This window comes from Aquarana catesbeiana, linkage group LG03, assembly GCF_042186555.1.
Source record: "Aquarana catesbeiana isolate 2022-GZ linkage group LG03, ASM4218655v1, whole genome shotgun sequence".
In the NCBI taxonomy this organism is placed as follows: Eukaryota; Metazoa; Chordata; class Amphibia; order Anura; family Ranidae; genus Aquarana; species Aquarana catesbeiana.
This window is the reverse complement of record NC_133326.1, coordinates 636,532,230-636,553,844: the sequence shown is the minus strand read 5'-3', so window position 1 is coordinate 636,553,844 and position 21,615 is coordinate 636,532,230. Positions and strand designations below refer to the sequence as shown.

At 40.4% G+C, this 21,615-nt stretch overlaps 1 protein-coding gene across 3 annotated transcripts in view; it reads left to right on the top strand.

Annotated features, from left to right (window-relative positions):
• Nucleotides 1-21,615, top strand: part of LOC141133259 (cytokine receptor common subunit beta-like) — a 159,451-nt gene that overhangs the window by 120,857 nt on the left and 16,979 nt on the right. For all 3 annotated transcript variants that reach the window (XM_073622526.1, XM_073622524.1, XM_073622525.1), the window contains 2 exons: nucleotides 2,226-2,301; nucleotides 17,061-17,131. In XM_073622526.1, the coding sequence (XP_073478627.1) occupies nucleotides 2,226-2,301; nucleotides 17,061-17,131 (147 nt within the window). The remainder of the gene's footprint in view (nucleotides 1-2,225; nucleotides 2,302-17,060; nucleotides 17,132-21,615) is intronic.

Genomic DNA, 21,615 nt, shown 5'->3' with positions numbered 1-21,615 from the left:
AGTCCGCTCGTGTGTACGCGGCATAAGAGGCATGGAGGAGCTCAACTCTGAGGAAAGATTAGAGGAACTGGATTTATTCTGCCTTGCGAGAAAGAGATTAAGGGGGATGTGATTAACATGTTCAAATACATAAGGGGTCCATATAGTGAACTTGGTGTTTAGTTATTTACCTTGAGGTCATCACAGAGGACAAGGGGGCACTCTTTACGTCTAGAGGAAAAGAGATTTCATCTCCAAATATGGAAAGATTTCTTCACAGTAAGGGCTGTGAAAATATGGAATAGACTCCATCCAGAGGTGGTTCTAGCTAGCTCCGTAGATTGCTTTAAAAAGGCCTGGATTCTTTCCCAAATTACAATTCAACACTGCCACAAATTTGTGGCAAGTTATCCTTGTGTAGCAAGATCCCGGGTCCCCTTTGGTCTAATGAGAACCTCCAGAGTTAGGGACAGATGACATCCTTCTGTGAAGAGTGGGTTACAAGGCATGGTGGGTGTAATGCAAGGTAGATTCATGGGCTCCAGACACTTCTTGAATACAAAGAGATTTATTTTCTCTTGAACAGAACTGTGGGAAAGAGGATTTAGGGCCAGGACACCCTTAAAGAGGAGTTCCCATTATAAAAAAAAAATTAAAAGTCAGCAGCTACAAATACTGCAGCTGCTGACTTTTAATAATCGCACACTTACCTGTCCCAGGGTCCAGCGATGCGGGGGATCGAAGCCCCGCTCGTCTCCCCCTCGGTTGCGCCGGCATTGTAACTGTGGGCGCCTGGCTGTGGCTTCACAGCCGGGCAACCACTGCGCATGTGCGAGCGGTGCCGTGCGCCGTAATTGACTGCGCAATCATCTGGGACCTGTAATGTATCCCAGATGATTGACAAGAGGGAGGGGCAAGGCTGATCTCCCTTCCTTCAGGAGCCCAGGCGCAGAAGGAGACAGACTACGAGGGACCCCCTAGCAACAGGCATTTAGAGGTGAGTAAAAAATTTTTTCCAAATTTTTTTTTTTTAAGCACAATAATATTTTTTTTTTTTTTGGGGTGGAACTCCACTTTAAGTAGTTGCAATGTTAATTGGCAGACTCCGAGACTTCCATAGGTAAACAGCCATGCAGGGAAAGGCACCCAGCAGGACACCACGTCTGCATATGTAGGATTGCTGTCTCCTATGGCAACAGTCTTATAACAATTTCTAACAGGTTGTAAAGAACTTCTGTACTTCCTCTACAATCACTTCTTGTAGATCTTCACTCCACCGAGTTCCCAGTCTCTTCTCACTAGACTTGCTGATCCACTGCCAATGAATCTCCTGAGCTCTTCCAACCTTCTCACTGAGCATCTTCCTCAAGCATCACCCCCGCTTCCCTGCTGGGTCCCTAGCTTGGCACTCACAGATACTCCTCAACCATCACACCACTGGCCTGCTTGGTCCCTGGCTTGGCACACAAGGCTGCTCTGCAAGCGTCACTTCCGCTGGCTGAGTACCTGGCTTGACACCTGCTGAAGTTTCCCAATTCTTCACCATCCCTGGTTGGTGAGAATACTGCTCTGGTACTTGCTTCAGCTACTCAGTGTGGTCCCTGGTAATGAGGTGGTTGGTCCCTTAGTGGTGACAGCTTCCCCTCTACCTCTGACCACGACAGGTTCTCCAGCCGGCAGAACCGTCACTTATGGTTGGACTGTAAGCTGCAATCCCAACTCTATGCTGTTCTTTTGCTTCTGAATAGGCCCTCAGACAGCCCAGCAGCCAGAGGTCCCTAGCAGCCCAGGGCAGCACAACACATGTCTCCCAGACAGCCGTCCAGATGGCACAGAACCCTGATCACCTGACCGCACCCAAATAAATAAGCTCTCCCAGCAGGCCAAGGGACCCAAGAAGATCCCTGCCCATTGGCTGAGATACCCCATCTATTCCTAATCTGTCCTTGCAATGCCCTTGTCTTATCTAAGGTCACCAGATACCCAGCCATCTAGTGACAGAAGAGAAAAGCAGCAATTCCAGAATTAGGGTGGAATCAATTGATCTCCTCGCAACTGGCCAAGGCAACTATACCTGGCAGGTAAATTTACTGGCAACCCTGCCTAACCATCAGGGTGCTGCACTTGCTATTTCGGTTGGGAAGAAAATGGTTAATGTGGTGGTGTCAGCTACAGAATGTTTTCAATTTGCTGATGGAAAACTGCATTAAAAAAGCTTTTTATTTCCTTATTAATTTGTATTACAGGTACACAAGGCTGTGGGATGAAAGTATTCCAAATCCAAACAAGAGTGCCATCATTAAAGGTTTACAGAAGACTAAGGCAAGTATTGTATTTGGTAATAGTATAAGCACATCATCTGTTGTTAAATGAATTTGTAGGGTAATCATTAGTTATGACTATCACTTCAAGGTCTCAGGAGAACCGCTCAATCTCTGTATTCAGTTCAGTAATTCTCTGCATTCCTGCTAAGCTCAATTGCTTTTGAGAATATGCACTGCGTGTGAATGGCAGCCTGTGTATTAGGTGCCACTGTAATTAGTGGTCAAAATAGATGATCAAAAAAAAAATTAATAGATACCTTGATCCACACAAGCTAGGTGGATAGAGGAATCCTCTGTTGCAACAGGGGCTCCTCTGTCAGATTACAATGATCAGCGCTGCAGCCAATTATCTGCAGCCTCTCAACAAATGAAAGTTTTCCAACAGTCCTGTTCAACAAAAGTCAATTATTAGTTGATCCATCTATGGCCAGCATAACCACTTAAGAACCGGAAGGAGTTCCCCCTTAATGACCAGGCCATTTTTTGCGAGGACCTCTTGATATAGTCCCAAGTACAGTGAGGAAATGTGTCGAGGCGGAGCCTGTGACATCATTACATCCACCTCGGAAGCAGTTCATGAGCCGCTGGGGACACAGGGCCGAGGATCTGCAGATGTTTGATGATCCAGGGATTGTCCATCTTTATTATACAAGCGCCTTACCTGCATGCACCCGGACAGTGCATCTGTAAATGTGGGTTCTTTACTGTGGTTTTATTAAAAGTTGTTTTATAAATGGTAAAACACTATTTTGAGTTTTTTCCTGCTCTTATGACATATAACTACGAGGAACAGCATCTGAGTGACTTGGAGTCCTTATGAGGATAGAGGAACAGATTGCTGGATTTATACCCCTGAGGGTAATCTGCCTTTAGACCCTATGGTGGGTCTTCATGTGAGGTGAGCACATATGGAGACCGGTGGAGGACACGGTGGTGTGCTTGATGACTTATTTTGGATTTGTCACTTATGAAGATATAGATACGTGCACTGAGAAGAGTTTTTCTTTTGGATTTAAGGTCTTGAATCTACTAGCAACAGTCACTTTATATATATATATGTGTATATATATATATATATATATATATATATATATATATATATATATATATGGAAATTTTCTTTGCATATTGCTAGACTATATAGATTGTTTTCAATTTTGATTATTTTCACTTAACTGACTCATTAATACACCCTGCTGCTCAGCAGGGTGTGGTTGCGCTTCACTATTTTAATTTTGCTATTTATCTTTGTGGGAACACAATATGTGTTAAGCAGCTACTATTCACGCGTGCATTAACTTATGCAGTAGCGCAGAAGTAATTTTCACTTTTTTCTAATAAGCATATATTGATTGGTTTGCGCAAAAGTTATAGTGTCTACAAACTATGGAATAGATTTATGGCATTTTTAATATTATTTTTTTTTTTTTACTAGTAATGGTGGTGATCTGCGATTTTTGGCAACATTGCGGCGGACAGATCGGACACTTTTGACACTTTTTATGGAACCATTGACATTTATACAGTGATCAGAGCTAAAAATAGCCACTGATTACTGTATAAATGTCACTGGCAGGGAAGGGGTTAACACTAGGGGGCGATCAAGGGGCTCGCTGAGAGCCTGAGCTGGGTGTTGGTCCAGGGATCTGGTGGATCCTGACTCACATGGTCGTGATGATGCGGAGCCTGGACCGACTTTTGTGACATCAGCAGAGAGCGGACTTCAGTCAGCTGAAAATGGGTCACAGGAGTACAAAACCAACTTCACTTCTGCGATCCACAGGAGAAGTACAGCCAAATGAGCTTTGGCTGTGCTTCTCATTTAATGCATTCTATCAATTAAGATAAAAAAAAAAACTTCTATGTGTAGCAGCCTCCCTCAGCCCCTTAATACTTACTTACATCTAGATCCAGGGATGTTGCAAGAGAGACTCGGCTGTACGGGACTCCCCTCCTCATTGGCTGAGACAACAGCGCTGCGCCATTGGCTCCTGCTTCTGTCAATCAATTCAGTGAGCCAGTGAGGAGAGAAAGGGGTGGGGCCAGGCCGCAGCTTCGTGTTTGAATGGACACAGGGAGCTGCTTCTAGGTTTCGGTGCCCCCATATCAAGCCGCTTGCTGTGGGGACACTCAACAGGCAGGAGGGACCAGGAGTACCAAAGAGAGACCTGAGAAAAGGAGGATCTGGAATGCTCTGTGCAAAACCACTGCACAGAGCAGGCAAGTTTGACATGTTTGTTATTTTTAACAAAAAAAAATGAGACTTTAGTATAACTTTAAGTTTTACATTTTACCTAGTTTGAGTTAATTGAAGAGAATCACAGAATCTCCTAATCTGTCACAAATTAGTTGTTCCAAGTCAGTGAGGCAAAATGTTTTAAAGCTATTTGACCACTTCAATACGGGGCACTTTTACCCCCTTTCTGCCCAGTCCTATTTGCATCTGTCACACTTTGAACGAGACAATTGCGCGGTCATGCAACACTGTACCTAAACCAAATTTTTATCATTTTTTTCCCACAAATAGAGCTTTCTTTGGTGGCATTTGATCACCAATGGGGTTTTTATTTTTTGCGCTACAAATAAAAAAAGATAGAAAAATTTGAAAGAAAAAGTTTTTCTTCGTTTCTGTTACAAAACTTTGTAAATAAGTATGTTTTCTCCTTCACTGATGAGCACTAATGAAGCTGCACTGATGGGCACTGATGAGGCAGTACTGATTGGCACTGATGAGGTGGCACTGATGGGCACTGATGATGAGTCACTGATAAGCAACACTGATGGGCAGTGATAGGTGGCACTGATGGGCACTCGTAGGTGGCACTGATGGGCACACATAGGCGGCACTGATCAGGAGGCACTCACAGGCATAACTGATGGGCACTGATTGGCACTGATTGGCATCCCCGGTGGGCTCTAGTGTGCGTACTTGATTGTCTCCAGTGGACATCCCTGGTGGTTTCCAGTGGGCATCCTCGATGGGTCTGCACTGATAATCAATGCGCTAATTATCAGCGCAGACCCCCCCCCCATCAGGAGAGCAGCCGATTGGCTCTCCTCTACTTGCGCCTGTCAGTGTGAGTAGAGGAAAAGCAGATAAACGGCTCTTCCTGGTTACCATGTGATCAGATGTGATTGCACACAGGTGATCACATGGCAAAGAGCCTACATCATAGGCTCTTTACCTAGATCAGAGATGCGGTGTGTCAGACTGGCACACCACACCACCGATCGCCGTGCCGCGCGCCCCAGTGGGCATTTTCCAGTGGCCTATCCTGTTGGACGTCATATGATGCCCAGTCAGGATAATAGAACCACTTTCCAGCCGTCATTCTGCTATATGGCATGTGGGAAGTGGTTAATCAGCATAGAAGTCTAGGTTTTATTAATCTTTTAGTAGTTTTTATCTCAATGAAATGAAAGAAATTCAGCCTCCAATGAGCTTGGATGTCAGGCAAATGGGCTGGTATTCACAAGCCTTTGCTGGTCTCCCTCCTATGTTCCTTAACCACATGCCAACCGGGCCATAGCCAAAAGACTGTGTGTCTGTGTAAGTAGTCCTTCCTTCATCTAATGAAATTTCAATTCCTTTGGTGTTTGCACAAGCCAAACAATGGAAAAAGAAGGGGGGGGGGGGCGGTTACCAGATTTGATGGACCCCTATTACGGGGGTCTTACGAGCTCACAGATGCCGGATCCAACAGGCGGGAACAACTGATTTCACTTGCGGACTTGAATCCACCTTAGGTCCTTCCCCAGCACTGGGATTACCGTATGATGAACTGTACCTCTGTGAAATCGTTCATTATATGTAGGGAGAGATCAAACAGACAGAGGATCCTCCATGGTGTAGTACGTTAAAACTCTTTATTAAAAATGATGGATGGCTGACATCAAGAGTAAAGCAGAAAGTTCAAACGGAACAAACATCTCAGCCGCGGTGAGGCTAGCCAGCTGATGTGTGGTGACATCAGGTCCCGTGGCTCCGTCTGACGCGGCGTTTCCCCGTAAGAGGCTTCGACTGGGAGAGGAGGTATGCGGTGTGTGAGAAATAACCTGCTAATATGACAATTTTGTGAAAAAAAAAGAAAAAAAAGATCTTGATTTTGCAAAGAATTGTGGGAAAAATGACAACTTCAAAAAACTCACCATGCATCTTTCTAAATACCTTGGAATGTCTTCTTTCCAAAAAGGGGTCATTTGGGGGGGTTTGGCATTTTAGGGTCTCAAGAATATAGATAGTAATTCAGGTGTGATCAATTTTCAAATATTGGCACCATAGCTTTTGGACAAATAATATACACCAAATTTGTACTTATTTTTACCAAAGATGTGTAGCAGTATAAATTGTGACCAAAATTTACGAAGAAAAATTACTAATTTGCTATATTTTATAACAGTAACAAAGAAAATTCTTTTTTCTTTTATAGCGCAAAAAATAAAAAGCCCAACGGTGATTAAATACCACCAAAAGAAAGCTCTATTTGTGTGAAAAAAAGGACAAAAATTTCATATAGGTACAGTGTTGCATGACTGAGTAGTTGTCATTCAAAATGTGAGAGCACCGAAAGCTGAAAATTGGTCTGGTTAGGAAGGGGGTTTAAGTGCCCAGTTGTCAAGTGGTTAAAGAGTGGGCACCTAAAACAATAGTAATAAGCTCTTCGCTATTACAGCAGTGCCAGGTAATGGTAGGAGGGGCATATGTGCTCTTTAATTAACTCCAAAGGTGACAAACAAATGACTACTTTATTAGTTTACCATGTTACTAAAAAAAACAATCACAATATTCAAAATAGCCATAAAATTACAACTTTTCACCAATTTACTAATTAGATTAAAGGCCATTTAATTTTACTTTAAACAGTTTGCTCAGGCCAGCTTGGTCTAAGCAAACTATTTTAAAAGATGCTGTCAGCTCTAGATAAACTGTAGGGTGCAACAGCTACATACAGTATACAACCCTGTGTTCCGGCAGTGGGACGAGACCTTCTTGCCCTGCTCCCAAACAAAATCAAGTAAGACTGAGTTCTCAGTCATTCAAAGGAAATTTTGTATTTTTTTTATTAGGATTTTATAATTATAACTAGAAAAGGTACAATTTCTGGGGAAATTGTGAAAGTGTTCTTGCCTCTACAACTGGAGTGGGCGGAGTAACTGGGTGGGGTGGAGTGGCTTGAGTAACTGTGAAAAGTGTTAAAAAGCTTAATATTTTAAAAAAGTATAAATAGTAGTAAAAAAGTTCCATCATTCGCTGAAAGAGCTGAACATTTTTTTCAAAAGTAATTTTTTTTTTCAAAAATGAATTTTTTTTAATCAAAAATGATTTTTTTTTAATCAAAAATGATTTTTTTTTCTTCAAAAATGATTTTTTTTTTCAAAGGTAATTTTTTTTTTCAAAAATGAATTTTTTTATTTCAAAAATAATTTTTTTTTCGAAATTATTATTTTTTTTAAAGTAATTTTTTTTTCAAAAATAATTTTTTTTTTTCAAAAATATTTTTTTTTCAAAAATAATTTTTTTTTTAAAAGTAATTTTTTTTTCAAAAATATTTTTTTTTTCAAAAATAATTTTTTTTTTTTCAAAAATATTTTTTTTTTCAAAAATATATTTTTTTTTTTTCAAAAATGATTTTTTTACTTTTTTCAAAAATTATTTTTTTACTTTTTTCAAAAATTTTTTTTTTTTTTCAAAAATATTTTTTTTTTTACATGGGGCGGTCATAATGTTTTGGCTGATCATGGGGTGGTCATAATGTTTTGGCTGATCATGGGGTTGTCGGCTTTTGTCACTTCCCACTCTAGTTTTGAACATTTCGCCATTCATTCCTATGGGACCAATTTCGCCGCAAAAACGTCATTTCGTGGACCATTCGGCAAAACATTCCACAAAGTAATAACACACCAATCGGGAACAATCCGCTCGTTTCGGTATATTATTTGTCTCTGTAGTGTGAAAACTGTGGGAGGAGTCTACAAGCATTATCAAGTCTAGCAGATGAAGTCACATGCATTTGGAGTGTCTCAGCATCTTGTGTTTACAACCACTGTTTCCTAGCAACGCTCATGCCCTGTTTATGCTTCCCAAATACTGCTTCATCAAAACTGCCCCATCAGAATTACCCTATCAAAACTGCCCCATCAGAATTACCCCATCAAAACTGCCCCATCATATTCCTCTATTATAAATCAGTACATGGTGTGTCTGTCCCCTCCCCCGGGCTCTGTAATCAGCTGAGATGCTCCAGCCACCTTCCCCCCTGTGTATAACAGAAGCTTTGGTAACCATGGCAACAAAACAAACACTAACAGTACACTCTGATTAATGGCTAAAATTTCCTGAAATGACCTCTAAACAAATGGCCGTATTTTAAAAACTATACATCCTACAGCGAAGAACTTTATATTGTGAGAATCACAAGACCCAGACCTAGATTTTGATGTATAGTATGTCTCTGAAATATTAAAAATGAAGGCACAGTCGCAGTTTAGAAATTGCCCTTCAAATTTGGAGGGGGCTAGAGTGTAGTTTCAATGAATGTCAATGGACGGCGTGAGTTACAAACAAATGGTCATATTGTGAAAACTATCAGGACTATGGCTTAGCCGTGGACATGTTTAGTGGCAGCAGGGATAGCTGAACGTTTTGATATAAGATTTGTGTAGGTGGGCTTGAAAATGAGGGAGTGGTGGCAGTTTAGAAATCATGTTCTGATTTTCCAGCTTTTGTCATCTCCCACTCTAGTTTCCCCATTCATTCCTATGGGACCAATTTCGCCGCAAAAACGACGATATTTCGTGAACCATTCGGCAAAACGTTCCACAAAGTAATAGCACACCATTCGGGAACAATCCGCACGTTTCGGTATATTACTTGTCTATGTAGTGTAAAAACTGTGGGAGGAGTTAGGGTGGTAAATTTGGCTATAATAATAAGAACTAGAAAAGCTACAATTTCTGGGGAAATTGTGAAAGTGTTCTTGCCTCTACAACTGGAGTGGGCGGAGTAACTGGGTGGGGTGGAGTGGCTTGAGTAACTGTGAAAAGTGTTAAAAAGCTTAATATTTTAAAAAGTATAAATAGTAGTAAAAAAGTTCCATCATTCGCTGAAAGAGCTGAACATTTTTTTTCAAAAGTAATTTTTTTTTTCAAAAATGAATTTTTTTTATTCAAAAATGATTTTTTTTTCTTCAAAAATGAATTTTTTTTTCTTCAAAAATGATTTTTTTTTCAAAAGTAATTTTTTTTTTCAAAGGTAATTTTTTTTTTCAAAAATGAATTTTTTTATTTCAAAAATAATTTTTTTTTTCGAAATTATTTTTTTTTTAAAGTAATTTTTTTTTCAAAAATATTTTTTTTTTTTAAATATATTTTTTTTTCAAAAATAATTTTTTTTTTAAAAGTAATTTTTTTTTCAAAAATATTTATTTTTTTTCAAAAATAATTTTTTTTTTTCAAAAATTATTTTTTTACTTTTTTCAAAAAATTTTTTTTTTTTTTCAAAAATATTTTTTTTTTTTACATGGGGCGGTCATAATGTTTTGGCTGATCATGGGGTTGTCAGCTTTTGTCACTTCCCACTCTAGTTTTGAACATTTCGCCATTCATTCCTATGGGACCAATTTCGCCGCAAAAACGTCATTTCGTGGACCATTCGGCAAAACATTCCACAAAGTAATAACACACCAATCGGGAACAATCCGCTCGTTTCGGTATATTATTTGTCTCTGTAGTGTGAAAACTGTGGGAGGAGTCTACAAGCATTATCAAGTCTAGCAGATGAAGTCACATGCATTTGGGGTGTCTCAGCATCTTGTGTTTACAACCACTGTTTCCTAGCAACGCTCATGCCCTGTTTATGCTTCCCAAATACTGCTTCATCAAAACTGCCCCATCAGAATTACCCCATCAAAACTGCCCCATCATATTCCTCTATTATAAATCAGTACATGGTGTGTCTGTCCCCTCCCCCGGGCTCTGTAATCAGCTGAGATGCTCCAGCCACCTTCCCCCCTGTGTATAACAGAAGCTTTGGTAACCATGGCAACAAAACAAACACTAACAGTACACTCTGATTAATGGCTAAAATTTCCTGAAATGACCTCTAAACAAATGGCCGTATTTTAAAAACTATACATCCTACAGCGAAGATCTTTATATTGTGAGAATCACAAGACCCAGACCTAGATTTTGATACATAGTATGTCTCTGAAATATTAAAAATGAAGGCACGGTCGCAGTTTAGAAATTGCCCTTCAAATTTGGAGGGGGCTAGAGTGTAGTTTCAATGAATGTCAATGGACGGCGTGAGTTGCAAACAAATGGTCATATTGTGAAAACTATCAGGACTATGGCTTAGCCGTGGACATGTTTAGTGGCAGCAGGGATAGCTGAACGTTTTGATATAAGATTTGTGTAGGTGGGCTTGAAAATGAGGGAGTGGCGGCAGTTTAGAAATCATGTTCTGATTTTCCAGCTTTTGTCATCTCCCACTCTAGTTTCCCCATTCATTCCTATGGGACCAATTTCGCCGCAAAAACGACGATATTTCGTGAACCATTCGGTGAAACGTTCCACAAAGTAATAGCACACCATTCGGGAACAATCCGCACGTTTCGGTATATTACTTGTCTATGTAGTGTAAAAACTGTGGGAGGAGTTAGGGTGGTAAATTTGGCTATAATAATAAGAATAATATATATGTGAGATAACAGTAAGTGGTCTTGCTATGCAAGAACACTTAATAATATATATGTGAGATAACAGTAAGTGGTCTTGCTATGCAAGAACACTTAACTAGAAAAGGTACAATTTCTGGGGAAATTGTGAAAGTGTTCTTGCCTCTACAACTGGAGTGGGCGGAGTAACTGGGTGGGGTGGAGTGGCTTGAGTAACTGTGAAAAGTGTTAAAAAGCTTAATATTTTAAAAAGTATAAATAGTAGTAAAAAAGTTCCATCATTCGCTGAAAGAGCTGAACATTTTTTTCAAAAGTAATTTTTTTTTTCAAAAATGAATTTTTTTTAATCAAAAATGATTTTTTTTTTCTTCAAAAATGATTTTTTTTTTCAAAGGTAATTTTTTTTTTCAAAAATGAATTTTTTTATTTCAAAAATAATTTTTTTTTCGAAATTATTATTTTTTTTAAAGTAATTTTTTTTCAAAAATAATTTTTTTTTTTCAAAAATATTTTTTTTTTCAAATATATTTTTTTTTCAAAAATAATTTTTTTTTTAAAAGAAATTTTTTTTTCAAAAATATTTTTTTTTTTCAAAAATAATTTTTTTTTTCAAAAATATTTTTTTTTTTACATGGGGCGGTCATAATGTTTTGGCTGATCATGGGGTGGTCATAATGTTTTGGCTGATCATGGGGTTGTCAGCTTTTGTCACTTCCCACTCTAGTTTTGAACATTTCGCCATTCATTCCTATGGGACCAATTTCGCCGCAAAAACGTCATTTCGTGGACCATTCGGCAAAACATTCCACAAAGTAATAACACACCAATCGGGAACAATCCGCTCGTTTCGGTATATTATTTGTCTCTGTAGTGTGAAAACTGTGGGAGGAGTCTACAAGCATTATCAAGTCTAGCAGATGAAGTCACATGCATTTGGAGTGTCTCAGCATCTTGTGTTTACAACCACTGTTTCCTAGCAACGCTCATGCCCTGTTTATGCTTCCCAAATACTGCTTCATCAAAACTGCCCCATCAGAATTACCCCATCAAAACTGCCCCATCAGAATTACCCCATCAAAACTGCCCCATCATATTCCTCTATTATAAATCAGTACATGGTGTGTCTGTCCCCTCCCCCGGGCTCTGTAATCAGCTGAGATGCTCCAGCCACCTTCCCCCCTGTGTATAACAGAAGCTTTGGTAACCATGGCAACAAAACAAACACTAACAGTACACTCTGATTAATGGCTAAAATTTCCTGAAATGACCTCTAAACAAATGGCCGTATTTTAAAAACTATACATCCTACAGCGAAGATCTTTATATTGTGAGAATCACAAGACCCAGACCTAGATTTTGATGTATAGTATGTCTCTGAAATATTAAAAATGAAGGCACAGTCGCAGTTTAGAAATTGCCCTTCAAATTTGGAGGGGGCTAGAGTGTAGTTTCAATGAATGTCAATGGACGGCGTGAGTTACAAACAAATGGTCATATTGTGAAAACTATCAGGACTATGGCTTAGCCGTGGACATGTTTAGTGGCAGCAGGGATAGCTGAACGTTTTGATATAAGATTTGTGTAGGTGGGCTTGAAAATGAGGGAGTGGTGGCAGTTTAGAAATCATGTTCTGATTTTCCAGCTTTTGTCATCTCCCACTCTAGTTTCCCCATTCATTCCTATGGGACCAATTTCGCCGCAAAAACGACGATATTTCGTGAACCATTCGGCGAAACGTTCCACAAAGTAATAGCACACCATTCGGGAACAATCCGCACGTTTTGGTATATTACTTGTCTATGTAGTGTAAAAACTGTGGGAGGAGTTAGGGTGGTAAATTTGGCTATAATAATAAGAATAATATATATGTGAGATAACAGTAAGTGGTCTTGCTATGCAAGAACACTTAATAATATATATGTGAGATAACAGTAAGTGGTCTTGCTATGCAAGAACACTTAATAACAAAAGAAAGGACAATATTTGCAGGCCAGTCAGAAGGCCTACATGTCAAGTGCATGGGGTGCCCATCCTAATGTAATAGGCTAAGATTAACAGGTATCAAGAGTTATTAGACCATTGTATCCAGGATCTCCACTGTTTAAGAAAGAAGGGAAGCTTGCCATGTGTAGAAGATAACAATTGTTCATTAGCAAAGTTGAACTTATCTAATTCAATGGTTTCTGATGGATTATGTTCTTGTGATTGTTTCCAATGTCTATTGATTGTGGTTCTGGCTGCTAGAAGTAGATGGGAGATCACAGTGTGAAAGTGATAAGGAAAGTTATTGATTCCTAGATTTAGGATCTCCAGGCCAGAGGAGGGCTGGGTAATAATACCCATCATCTCAGAAATACTTTGGAATATTTACCTTTAAAACCCCTTGAGGCGTTTACAATAGCATAATAAATGCGGCGACGTACCGACAGAACCACAATTTGTCCAAAAATTTTGTATTTTTATCACTGAATACATGGCTTTCTCTGATTGACTGAGATGGAGATTATCTGTCTACACCCCTGTTAGGACTACAGAACACTTCCCCTTCTCTGTGTCTCCAAAACATGATGAAGGTGTTGTGTAGTTAAAGAGCTGGGAACAATGCTAACTGATAAGAGTCATCAGAGGCAGAAAGCCCAGGATGTTGCCAGCTCTCATGATTTGGCTCCTATTTATTAGATATAACAAAACACTTTCAGCTATATATTTAACAGACCAAAAGTGAGAAAATAAGTGATGTACATTGTTAGATTTGAAATACACATTAACTGGTTAGTGACCGCCCACCATAGATATACTGCGGCAGGGCAGCTGCTCTGTGCCAGATCATGTACCTAGTACGTGATCTGACACTTCCAGGTCTGGGGCGCGCTTGCCGCTGGCCACCCACTCCTGCTGCATCCAATCAGAAGGTCCGGCAAACGTAATGTCCACTGGGACCCGCCGATCGTTTGTGAGACAGGCAGAATACCGGTCTACCTATGTAAACAAGGCAGACCGCCATTCTGTGAGAGGGGAATGTGCTGATCCTGTGTTCCTGCTAAGCAGGAACACGGATCTTTACATTCCCCCAGTCAAAGCACCTCCCCCACAGTTAGTAAGCACGCCCAGGGAACACATTTAACCCTTTGATCGCCCCTGATGTTAACCCCTTCCCTGCCAGTGTCATTAGTACAATAACAGTGCATATTTTTTTAGCACTGATCACTGTATTAGTGTTACTGGTCCCCAAAAAGTGTCATAAGTGTCAGTTAGGTGTCCGATTTGTCTACTGCAATATCCTTCCGGAGCTGAAGTGGTTAAAGTAGTATTAAACCCTCAGCATATTTTAGTTTAAAGAGTAATTCCTCTTTTGTTGAGAAAAATTTCCCCTTTAGGGGTGGACAACGTACATTTCAAGGATTTTAACAAGTTTTAGTGCAAATTCCTGTATGTTTCTGCTATGAAGGAAAAGCTGTTCTATGTCTTTTGGATACTGATTGTGAATAAGAGTGACTTTTTTATTATTGATCAGCTGATGCACTTGCAGGGTTCTAATGAGAAAAGCTACAAGGTATGAATTCCTTTCAAAGTGATTAATCCTTTAGAAGCATCTCACTAAAACTGACATTTTTGTTATGGGTTGCCTAAAATGTGACATGTATTTTACTGCAGACTTGTGGGAAAATCGACGAGCCAATCACACAAGCATGAATGACATTTCTGTGGGCGTTCCGTATACCAACTGTGTACGGAACACCTCTAGGTTGCCAAATTGCATTTGATTTTACAGAAATTTACAGTGGCCGCAGATGAAAAAGGAAAGGGAATTTTTAACAATATTAAAGTGGAAGTTTAGGCAAGAACTAACTAACTCTAATCCTACTCTATGCTACATTCTAATAAGACTAATCTATCTAGCCCAGTAAAGCAGGTATTGCTGTACTCACCTTTTCTGCAGCTGCTCCGGTCTGGTTTCCAGCGACGGATGCTGTGTGAAGGAGAGAACCGACAATGGCTATGAAATGCCTGGGAAGTGACATCACCCCCAGACTTACTATGGGGCTTCTGTTGTCGGCTGTCTCTCCTGCACACATCCACACACTGAAGCCGCCACTGACAGCTCAGCATGGGACCGAATCGGATCGGCTGCAGAACCGTGGAATACAGCAATTTTTGCTTTACATGGCTAGATAGATTAGGCTTAGAATGTGGCATTCGAGTTAGTTTTTGCCTAAACTTCCACTTTAATTACAATATGGCTTGTGTTGCAATTATAAATTCTTTCTTAATTTATTTTATTTCCACATTGAGCATAATAAAAGAAACATTCCCAGTAAACTATCTGTTAAAATTTCTAACCCAGCACTTGCAGTTTACAACTTTCCATGTGCTGCTGGTTCCTGTTCTCTCTGCTTCCCTAAATTTCCGGTTCTCACAGAAAAGGGTTAATAGTGGATAGTGCAATCTCCAGTAAATCTGTTAGCTTGGAGATGGGAGGCTGAGGTGTAAGAGGAAGGAGCAGGGGAGTGCCTTGTCATTCTGGGCAACGAGATTGTGGGTTGATGCAGGGAGACGCAACTCTAGTCCCAGCATGCAAGGGTGGTGCCATAAGATGCTGCAAGAGAAAGGAGCCACCCTGAAACAGGAAAACGTGGGGCCATGGCACCAACTTAAAGAGGAACAATGAATAAAATAAAAATAAGCTACATATTCGGTTACCTAATAAATCACATGCTGAAGAAAAAAACTGAGGGTTTAATATCACTTTAAGTATTACAGCATGGTTAACTCTCTGTCCTCGGTCTATGACTAAGCAGTGAAGAATACTGATGAGCTCATCCATCTGTTCTCTCCTCCATGCTAGCAGTTTCTTTGTAATAGCATATGCATGTAGCTCATTTGTAGTGCTGTGATTGGCCGGAGCCACGATGACGTCAATCCCATGCATGCGCACGGGAGCCACCATTCACGGCACAGGGCTCGGCACCCGTGGCCGTTCCTTCAGAGCGCATGCGTCAGTGATGTCACTGGCTGCATGTAATGTAAATATCTCCTAAACAGTACACATTTAGGAGATATTTACACTACCTATAGGTAAGCATTATTATAGGCTCATCTATAGGTAAATGTCTGCAGAGGAAGTTTATTTCCTCTTTAAAGTTTTAATATTCATTTAACCAACCCCAATCCACCAGATTCATAGCTATTTAGTTTGATTACCTCTACTTGCCTGAAAGAGAAAAAGCAGATTCTAGGTTGCTGGCTTGCTTCAACTAAATATAATAACAAATGATAATAATAATACTTTGTAATATTTAAATAAATAACACTTAAATAAATAATAATTAAACATAAAAAAATAAATACATAATTATGTATGTAAATACAAATCGAAAAAGCGGACTTTTTTCAATGATTACTTTGGTAGACGCACAGCTATTCTCAGCTAAAGATACTGGCATTAGATTCAGATACAAAAAGAGAGAAAGTACAGTGGAACCTCGGATTTTGAGTAACGCGGTTAACAAGCATTTCGCAATACGAGCACTGTATTTTTAAAAATCGTAACTCGGTTTGTGTGTGTTGTCTCGCAAAACGAGCACGATTCAGGCCAAATTGGTGTGCAGTACTGCTTTTGGCCTGAGGTGGGGGGGCGCCAGAGCCGAACGTCACGTTCGGAAATGCACGGAAAGGCCCGAAGTACAGCACTTCTGACCTCGGCAAATCTCGGGTAGGAAGTCTTTCTGAGGTTTGCCGAGGTCAGCCGAAGTGTCCTCGGGCCTTTTCGGCCATTGCCGAGGCTCTCTGGCGCCCCCCGCCTCTGGCCTTAATGCGGTATTGCATCCCATTGAAGTCAATGCGGAACTAATTATTTTAGTTTCCACTGACTTCAATGGGAAAACTTGCTTTGATATGCGAACGGATTATGCTCGTAATCCAAGGTTCCACTGTATTCTTATTTTTTGTAATCACTTCTGAGCAACAAGCTTTGTTATAATCCTTTGGATATCAGTATGGCTGGGATGCTTGTAAGATATGAAGTAAATTTAATAAATGTCCAAATAAAAAATACATTTGACGTGGCTCTTTTGTATTTTAGAAACCCATTGTATGTCATGAACAGAATGGATCGTGTTTGCCTTACGTCAAGCCATACAATAACATAATGATGTAAGTATAGCTGTATATTCAAGCTGAGGTTGCTCAGTCTGGTGTTTTCCTTTATCTGCATTTGTATAGATCCATTCACATCTGATCTTTTCCCCCAAAAGATCTATACAAATCTCCTCTTGTCTAAATTCTAAATTCTCCACCACACTCATGTACACTAGGGGTAACTTTGGTGGAAGCCATTTCATCAAACAGTATGTATATTTTTTGTTTGAAAAAAACAGGGACACCCCTTTATACAATATACATATTCAATAGAGCTGTTTTTCTTGCGGTGATATAAATTCAGAACCCACAGTTGTAATGCAGGAATGCTAACCACGCACATGAATTAGCATCTGAATACATATGTAGAGCCCTGAATAAAAAAAAAATCAGATGTTGTGTTTAGAGTAAATTTGAAAATCTTTTGCATGCAGGATTTTCCTAAAATATTCAAGTATGTTTACCTTCTGCCTTTAACAAAGTCTGAAATGATGACATCTAGTATATTGGGTATATTTATTAAAAAAATCCCTGGCAAAAGGTCTTTATAAATTGCCTTAGCAAGGCAAAAATGGCTGTCTTAGAACTGAATACTATGTCTTTCCAGTACTTACAGTATTTTGTATCTTAAATTAAATTATATTATTATTATTTTATTCCCACCAGTAAAAGGATGTATAATAAATGTCAGCTTTTGAGATTACCAGACAAACATGTATAACCAGATGCTTGGCTAGAGACAAAGGAGTTGATTTACTAAAACTGGATAGTGAAAAATCTGTTGTAGCTGTGCATGGTAGCCAATCAGCTTTTAACTTTAACTTGTTCAATTAAGCTTTGCCAAAAAAACCTGAAAGCTGATTTGTTTCTATGCATAGCTAAACCAGATTTTGCACTCTCCACTTTTAGTAAATCAACCCCAAAGTGATTTAGGACACTGTGCTGCAGTTTTCTGTGTGCTCCTAGTGAACTTCAGCTAAATGGGCTAACACTACTTCACCTCCATCAACAAGGGGGAGCTGACCAGTAGACGGAGCTCAAGAGACTTGATGGTGGGCAGCATTGAATCATGGGAGATATATTGTAGGGAAAGATAATGCTATGGGAATTAATGAACTATAGAACTACAACTCTCAATTTGAGCCTGGTATAAAGAGAGAGAGAGAGAGAGAGAGTTGTATTTTCACAGGCTGCATACTGAAGAATTTCCTCTTTGCTAAAAGGGGACTAAGGTGTGCACATCAACTTGCTACAATCCTGTAGCTGTGTGCTGAGGACTGGAGTCATTCCAGGCAGATTCAGAAGTGGGTTGACTCCTGTTGATGTATCGTTGGGACTGGTGAGGGGACACCGCTGCAATTAACCTATTACTACTGGCAAAGACTGAGCACATAGGGGCTTGACATCTAACAAGCATTATTTACTCCATGCAGACTTTACTGGGACTGTATTCATATGCACCACTTTAAAGACTGGTTCCCAATGCTGGTGAACTGAAGGACTAGTGTGAAAGACTGCTCATGCAGATGGCTGCCTCAAAAGACCTTTGTCTCTTGTCCATAGTAAAAGGTACTTTTTTGGGTAGCACCACCACCAAAGGAGTATTCTCTGTTCTGCACCTTGACTCCATCGACACCCTCAGCCCCACTGGCTGGCTTTGATGGAAATCACTGCAGACACTTAAAGAGTCACAAGCACATATACCTTTGACTTTGTATTGAGCTAATACCAGAAAATTTACTTGGGGCTGTTTAGTGGTAAAGGAGCTCAAACTATTTTGTATTATTTAAAGTAAATGGTGGTCTGAGCATAAATAAACATACAAAAGGTGGGTTTAGACACAGACTGCTAGACAATGGAATTACTATGCCCAAAGTTTAGATTAGAGCTCTGTATCACTAGACTGGAATTATTGCGCAAATTAGCAAAATCAGCAGCAAACAGTACATATAAACGTTAACTGTGTTGTGATTATGGATATTGCAGCTGTTTAGGGTGCACCCAAAGAATATTAATCCTTTGTGGTATCCCTTGAAAGATACCCCTGAAGTAGCACTAGCAAAGGTCTCTGTATAGCAACAGTAAATGGACAGCTTTTAGTCCTGAATCTTCAGCTGGCTAAGTTGGGCCCAATTTTACCACGGGTGCACATGAAAACAGTCACACAAGGCCCTCTCATCAGACTCAGTGACTCAGCTGGAAGTCCCACTGCATGTAAGGGAATCCTATGTCTTGGTTCTGTGTGGCTCTGGACCTTGAATCACCCAGCGGTTGTACTCTAGTATGGTATGGCAGCGATGCAAGGTTTCCAGCTATACTGACAGTGTCCCAATCCCCATGCTCTCCAATCCTTTCTCTCTCTCTGGTCTTCAAATTGCATACCTGAAGCCTTGGCTCTAGCTACAAGCAGATCTATTCTCTTCAGCCTCCCGCTGCAGAAAAACCATGTGATTCAAAGACAGCCTGGGCAAATACTGCTTCTCTCTCCTCCCCTGTCCTAGTCTCCTCTGGGAGCTGCAGAACATAGAGTAATAGAGGCCCACAATAATTCTCTAAATGGGTGTTCAGCCAAGCCAAATCTCTGACTGCAGTGGTAAACAAAACATTTAACAGTTGTATTAATACCACTGCTAAATGTGACAGTTTCCAAGTCAGGCTTGTTAGTGCATCAGTGGCTGCCAGCATCCTAACAGCCAGTGGGGGAGATTTACTTGAACTGGTGTACCCAGAATCCTGTGCAGCTGTGCATGGTAGCCAATCAGCTTCTAACTTCAGTTTGTTCAATTGAGCTCTTATGCCCTGTACACACGGTCGGACATTGATCGGACATTCCGACAACAAAATCCATGGATTTTTTCCAACGGATGTTGGCTCAAACTTGTGTTGCATACACACGGTCACACAAAGTTGTCGGAAAATCCGATCGTTCTGAATGCGGTGACGTAAAATTCGTACGTCTGGACTATAAACGGGGCAGTAGCCAATAGCTTTCGTCTCTTAATTTATTCTGAGCATGCGTGGCACTTTGTGCGTCGGATTTGTGTACACACGATCGGAATTTAACCGATCGGATTTTGTTGTCGGAAAATTTTATAGCAAGCTCTCAAACTTTGTGTGTCGGAGATTCCTATGGAAAATGTGTGATGGAACCCACACACGGTTGGAATTTCAGACAACAAGGTCCTATCACACATTTTCCATCGGAAAATCCTATCGTGTGTACAAGGCATTACAGTAAAACCTGGAAGCTGATTGGTTACTATGCACAGCTGCACCAGACTGTGTGAGCACAAGTTTTAGTAAATCTCCCCCAGTGACCTATCCCCACCCAGAAAGAAGAGAGAAAACAGGCGCCTCTGAGTGTAGAATGGACAAGGTCTCTAACATCCACCAGCTCCGTGATGTCATCATGAAGGAGTGGAAGAGATCTCCAGTGGCAACCTGTGAAGCTCTGATGAACTCCACACCCAAGAGAATTAAGGCAGTGCTGGAAAATAATGGTGGCCACACAAAATATTGACACTTTGTACCCAATTTGGACATTTTCACTTAGGGGTGTACTCACTTTTGTTGCTAGCGGTTTAGACATTAATGGCTGTGTGTTGAGTTATTTTGAGGGGACAGCAAATTTACACTGTTATACAGGCTGTACACTCACTAATTTACATTGTAGCAAAGTGTCATTTCTTTAGTGTTGTCACATGAAAAGATATAATAAAATATTTACACTTTTGTGAGATACTGTATATTCTTATTGTCTACACCAGCATTAGCATGGATGTATATATGTATGAGAGAGATTAGTACTCTCCCCACTATCTCAAGGCACATATAAGGCTTCCTCTAGCCCTAGTTACACTAGCTTGACAAAGGAGCCTGCACTGTGTACATCTCTCTAGTGCTCATGCTCCGAAAATGCGTTGCGAGCACACCAGTGACGCCATCGCGGTCAGCGTTATGTCCCAGCTCCCTACCATCCAGGTCTAGCTGCATTCCATCCCTCGGTTTTCGGCTCAACATCCTGCTGGCCAAGACAGTCCCCACGAGAGGTTACACGAGCTGCGGAACCAGCCTACAGCCCGGACCAATGCAGCGTCTAACACTGGACTGCATGTGCCTGTTTACTATTACCTCAATGTGAGTTTTTATTGCACTTTGATCTATATTAAATGCTTACAGTCTACACTCAGCGATCGCCTGTTTTCTCTCTTCTTTGCGCATGTTTGGAGATCGCTTCTACATCCCTTATGCCGCGTACACAGGGTCAGCTACAAAAGTCCGACAGCTCGTCCGACAGACTTTCGACAGACTTTCGACTGACTTTTGGCGGACTTTCAACAGACTTTGTAACAACTGGACTTGCCTAGACACGATCACACAAAAGTCAGACGGATTCGTTTGTGATGACGTACACCGGACTAAAATAAGGAAGTTGATAGCCAGTAGCCAATAGCTGCCCTAGCGTGGGTTTTTGTCCGTCGGACTAGCATACAGACGAG